General features: G+C 60.1%; 1 gene segment (V, D, J or C); it reads right to left on the reverse strand.

Moving 5' to 3' along the window:
- Window positions 1–343: 343 nt before the first annotated feature.
- Window positions 344–2,978, reverse strand: LOC129195241 (T cell receptor alpha variable 26-2-like). The segment is given in 3 exon segments: window positions 344–368; window positions 2,040–2,400; window positions 2,927–2,978. Coding segments are annotated over 3 exon segments (438 nt in total).
- Window positions 2,979–6,000: the final 3,022 nt, after the last annotated feature.

Consider the following 6,000-nt stretch of genomic DNA (forward strand, 5'->3'; position numbering starts at 1 on the left):
GTGGAAATATCCCGGTGTGATTCCCAGCACTGCAATAAAGGATACCTGCTTAATAATCACATTGGTTATCGAGTGAATTTTTTTTGATTCAAAACCCTCCAGAGAGATTACAGACTCATGGTTTCAGTATGACGTGTCCATCAAAGGGACAGGCATCCCTCACAAACTTCTCCTGACATCAACCACCTAGCCAGCTGCACAGGCCTGCACCCAGCCCTGCAGGAGATGGAGAAGGCACCCCTGCACCCACCCATGTCCACCCTGTCCCTGGGAGTGTCCGGATGGAGAAAGGAGCAGGCACACAAGGAAGTGCCTGGGCCCAGGTGTTGCACACTCTTTCCCTTCACCTCTGGCCATAGAGGAGGCACCTGAAGAGAAACACAACTGTAAAGAGCATCTGCTGCAGAAAACAGCCGCACAGGGACAGACACGCTCCCTCCCTCTGGCAGGAAGAAGACTCTGCAACACAGCTCTCTGTTGTACAGGCAGTCCTTCTGTGTCCCTTCGCCTACCCACATTACCCACAACCCCCAGCTGCTTGTCCCACCCTGGGCCCCAGAAATCCAATACTCAGGCAAGCAAAAGGGCCACTTGGTTTTAATGTCTGGAGCAGGGCTCCTCTGCCACTTCTCACCCAGGGACCTTTGCTCACACGCTTGGCAGGGACTGCAGGAAGCAGGTTATCAGCATAGCAGCCCCCATTCACAACCCTGCTCCCACAACGCCTTCAGCATCCTGTTGTTTGTCGAGACCATGGCAGCAGGACAGTGGACTGCCCTCTGCTCTCCAGTGACTGCAAAGCAGTTCCCTTGTAATACAGCGACAGCTGCCACACCAGTCCCCAGCTGAAGCAGGGAAGAGGGCTGAACCTTTCCTGCCTGCCTTGGAAGCCTGTGAACACGGACGTTCACAGTTGAGCCAGCTCCTACAGCCACACAGGCCACATTGGGGACTGGAGGGGCCCAGGACCCCATGATCAGGGGCTTCTTTCCAGTTCTCACTCACCTCAGACCTTCAGCCCCATAGGGCAACTTAGCAAATCTCTTTGTGGCTCACTGCTGAGCTTGGACCTTGAGTCTCAGATGTGTCATTCAACAAGTGCCCAGCCCAAGCTTCTCTCCTGCCTCCTGGACTTCAACACCAAAGGCTCTTAATCGGAGGTAAAGGGGAATCCTGTGCAACAAGCTCTCTGTCCTGAGCACTAGCCACTGTGGGATACACTTGTAGGTGTCTGTGAGAATCAGTATCTCTTTCTCACATTGGTGGCCAGGTAGAACTACGGGCTCGAAAGGATGCCTCTCCAACACCCACAGGAGCAATCGGGAAGTGGACTGTGGAGCCGGAGGAATCAGTTTGTAACTGTGTCTCAGAGCTGATTTACAGAGTTACCAAGAAAGCATTTCTGGTTGAGGTTTCAAAGCAAGGCCTTGTATTGGCAGTGGTTCAGCTGGGTCTTTCTGTTCGACCAGGGCCTGGCAATGTCAGTGGGATGAAAGAGATGCCCAGGCGCTGCCATGCCCCCTTGGTCCCTGCGGCAGGAGCGAGGGCTGTCCGGCTGCCCGTGGGCAGGAGGATCTCTGCTGCCCGCCTCCCCCTGCACAGCAGCAAGGCGCTGCTCCTCTCCGGGAGCCAGCGGGGCCGGCGGCTGCAATCGCTCCTGCCCGGGCACCGCCGGACACCGCCACCGCTCCGGCCGCGATTCCTGCTCCGCTGCCGGCACCGTGCCGGGGGATTTCTGTCTGCGCCTCGGTGGGAGTGCGGGGGTGAGCATGGGGTGAGGGGCGGGAGAAGGTTTCTGCCCGGGGGGCGTCTCTGGATCCGCGTTGGGGGCACGTCCCTGGCAGGGCTGCGTGGCGCGGGGTCTGCGGAGCCTCGGCGGGCCCGATGCTGGTGCCGGTGCCGGTGCCGGTCGGGCGGGGGAAGGGGCGCGGGGCCCGGGGCCGGGCGGGGCCGGGCGGGGCGAGGCGGCCCCGGCGGGCGGAGCGGCAGCGCCCCCTGGCGGGCCCGGCCGGGGCTGTCCCCCCGCCCCCGACACACACGCCCGGCCCCGCCCGCCGCCCTTCCTGCTTCGTGGTTCGTGCCCGGCCGCAGCCCCGGCTCCTCTCCCCGTGTCTCTCAGGGCGCAGTAATACACCGCCGCGTCCCCGCGCCGGGGCCGGGCGAGCCACAGGGCGCTGGACCGGCGGTCTGCCGCCACCCACAGCCGCCCCGGCGGGTCCGGCACTGGTTTAGCTCCAGTGACTCCTGTCACAATGTGTTGCGGTGCCTGGTCTGAAAGCCGACGGTACCACTGAACGTTGTTCGCTTGAACTTTGGGGTGTGAGCAAGTGATGTTGATGCCGGTGCCCTCGGTGGTCTCTGCCGACGGCTCCTGCTGCACCTGGGCTCTGCCCACAGCCACTGCCAGAAAGCAGAAAAAGAGAGGGGAAAAAAATTTCAAAACCTGCTTTCTGCCCAGTCCTGCCTGCCGTTTCCCAGAGGAAATCCTGCAGAAGCAGCCAGGACCATACAGAGATGAGGAGGAGACGGGTTTTCAGAGGATATCCAAATGTGCAGTAAGTGCCCATTAATACTTGGTGGAGAAAGGAAGGTATGAATGATAGGTGGAAGAGGGGGGAGTCACTGAAGAGAAAAGGGGGATAAAGGAAAGAAAGAAAGTAGCAAGTGGGAGGGAATGATTGCATGAATTATATGGAAAGGCACGGGGGGGAGTAGAAAATAGGGCGTGTTCGACAAAGAATAGAGCGTTGAGTTTTCAGAGGGAATGTGGAATGGTAGCAGAGGGAGAGATGGACGGGAGGATGGCTCGGGAGCCGAGGTCCGTGAAGAAGCCAGAGGGGACGGCAGCCTCCAGGGACCTGCGGGGAACACCCCAAGCTCAGCACCGGCCCGGTCCCCCGCCCCCACCACCGCCAGCCCCACGCACCCAGGAGCACCGCGGCCAGCCCCGCCAGCCCTGCGCCCCGGCACCGCCGCATCCCGCCGCTCCGCCGCCCGCGCCTCGCTGCCCCCCGCCAGCCCCGGCTCTCTGCTCCGCCCACCCCGCCTCCTCTCCCCTTCCCCCTCTTCCCCTCCCAGCTCCGCCCCGGGGCTGAGCCCTGCCGGGGCCGGGGAGCGCGGCGCTGCCGAGCCCTGGTCCTCCCGCACCACCCGCCGCAGACCGAAGCGGGACGAGCCGCCGTCGCGGGGACATCCGGCGCTGCCGTAGCTCATGAACCCCGGCAACGGGTCGGGAGGTGCTGCTGCCCGGGGACAAGGCACCCCAAAACCACACCGACCCCGCCCCGGGGCCCCTCCGGCTGCTCCTGCCGCCCTTGCAGCCGCTGTCGCCGGCCGAGTGGCCCGTGAACGGTCGGCAGCGGCCCCGCGAGCAGCCGCTGGCAGCACGGAGCCAGCAGGAAGGCGGCGCCGCGGGACAGAGCGGCCGCAGCGGAGCTGCCCGCAGCGGCACTGGGTGTGCGGGAGTGCGGGCAGAGGCTGTCCCCGGCACGGGCACCTCGGCCACGGGGAAGGTGTTGCTGGCCAGCGGGAACCGCACAGCAACAGGGCGTGGCAGGACGTTTTGGAAGTGAAGTACCTGCTGGTTTTACAGCACTCTTATTTCCTCCAAGTGTCTCATTGGGAAACTGGGCATTTGAAACGACACCTGGAAGGAAAGGGCACGGGGTTCTGCTGGGTGCTCGCATCCATCAAGATGAAAGGAAAAGCAAGCTCTCAGGTCAAGTCTCCAGGGGATGCCATGCAGGTGTGGACTGTCAGGCACGAATGCAGGAGGAAGCAAGTGCTGAAGGGCAGTTCTCAGGGCAAGGAGGGCGAGCAGAGGAGGAGGTGGTGGGAGCAGGGGAGGTGGGACAAGTACAGGGGGAGGAGCTGAACCTCTGAGAGGACAAATCAGTGCTGCTGGGAGAGAAAGAGCACCTTTCTGGAGCCAGCTGGAGCCTTCCTGCCTCTCAAACACAAGAACAAACCCAGCCCTCCTTTCCAGCACTTTCTCAGGCAGCTTCTCTCCCCAGCTGGCATCATGACTCACAACTCCATGATCCTCCCTCCTCTTCCTCAGTCCACAGGTGTCTCATGTAGAGGGAGAATTCCTACTGACTCTAGCCTAGCCCCATCCTGCAAGACCACCTGGTGAGGTCAGCTTTCATCTCCTGATTCCTCAGGCTGAACATGAGGGGATTCAACAGGGGCATCCTTGTGGTGCAAGAAGTCAGCAGCCATGCTGTGTGCAGGGTTCTGGGATCCTGTCCTCAGGTACTTGAGGCCACGGGCACAGAATTGGGGGCCATTACATTGAGGTAGGCAGTGCAGATGGAGAAGGTATGACACTTGCCTAAGGCAGAGTGGACCCTCAGGACAGATGAGATGACACACCAACAGGAGGTGAGGATGGATACTGAAATGGGTCATAGTGATGAACCCCATGTCAAGGAAGACTGTAGACTCATAGAATGGTTTGGGATGGAAGGCACCGTAAAACTCATCCAGTTCCAACCCCCTGCCATGGGCAGGGACACCCTCCACGAGACCAGGTTGCCCAAAGCCCCATCCAACCTGGCCTTGAACACTTCCAGGGATGGGGCATCCACAATCTTTCTGGGTAGCCTGTTCCAGTGCAGAAGTCAGTAGCCATGCTGTGCACAATGTTCTGTGATCCCGTCCTCACATACTTGAGACCTCCTCACCCACCTTGCCATCCCACGTACCCCTGTGCAACAGGTACCAGGCTCTGGCTGTGGAAGGCGACTCGAGCGAGGATATGGATGTCAGTCAAGCTACTCCAGAGGTAGCACCTAGGCCCAAAAGGCCCATGCCTCGGGTCGTGACCACCCCAACAAAGAAGAAAAGGAGAGTTATAGTCGTAGGGGACTCCCTTCTGAAGGGTACAGAGGGCCCAATATGCAGGGCAGACCCTCCTCTCAGAGAACTCTGCTGCCTCCCTGGGGCCCCTGTCAAGGACATCTCTAGGAAACTCCCCATCCTGGTACAGCCCTCTGACTACTACCCACTGCTGCTCCTCCATGTGGGTGGGGATGAAGCAGAGACATGTACCACAAAAGCAATCAAAAGGGACTTCAGGCCCTTAGGACAGTCACTGAAGGATTCGGGGGCACAGGTAATATTCTCCTCCTTCCTTCCAGTTGAGGGCAGCAATGTTGGGTGGAACAGGCGGATGCAGTCCATAAATACATGGCTCCGTGGCTGGTGTTAACGCCACAACTTTGGGTTCTTTGACAATGGGACGGCCTACACGGCACCAGGCCTGATGAACCCTGATGGGATTCACCTCTCTCAAAGGGGGAAGAGGATCTTTGCCCAGGAACTAGCGGGGCTCATCGACAGAGCTTTAAACTAGGCTCGAAGGGGGAGGGGGATAACATCAGGCTTGCCAGCGACGTGTTGTGGGATGATGTGCCCAGCTTGGAGGGACGGGGCGCTGGCGAGGGCCCTCGGCCTACTACTCAGAGACGTGCTGGATGCACTACAGCATGCTCGAAGCCTAGAGGAGACAAGCCGGGGGCTCCGGATGCAATGGGAGCCAATGGGGTAACACTGGGAAGATACATCAAAAGAATTCCAGCCACCCCAGCCAATAAGTCAGCCTCATCGGGGGCACGACTGAAATGCCTCTACGCGAATGCACGGAGCATGGGGAATAAACAAGAGGAGCTGGAGACGTGTGTGTGCCTGCAAGGCTATGACCCTATTGGCATTACAGAGACGTGGTGGGATAGGTCCTGTGACTGGAGTGTTGGGATGGAAGGGTACAGGCTCTTTAGGAAGGACAGGCAGGGCAGACGAGGAGGGGGCGTCACCCTCTATGTCATTGACCAGCTGGAGTGCATGGAACTCCACCTGGGGAGGGATGAGGAGCCAACCAAGACCCTATGGGTCAGGATTAAAGGGATGGCTGGGGCAGGGGACATCACAGCGGGGGTCTGCTACAGGCCACCTGACCAGGGGGGACTGAGCCAATGAAGCCTTCTATAGGCAGATAGG

The sequence above is a fragment of the Grus americana genome, chromosome 22 (assembly GCF_028858705.1).
Source record: "Grus americana isolate bGruAme1 chromosome 22, bGruAme1.mat, whole genome shotgun sequence".
Lineage (NCBI taxonomy): Eukaryota > Metazoa > Chordata > Aves > Gruiformes > Gruidae > Grus > Grus americana.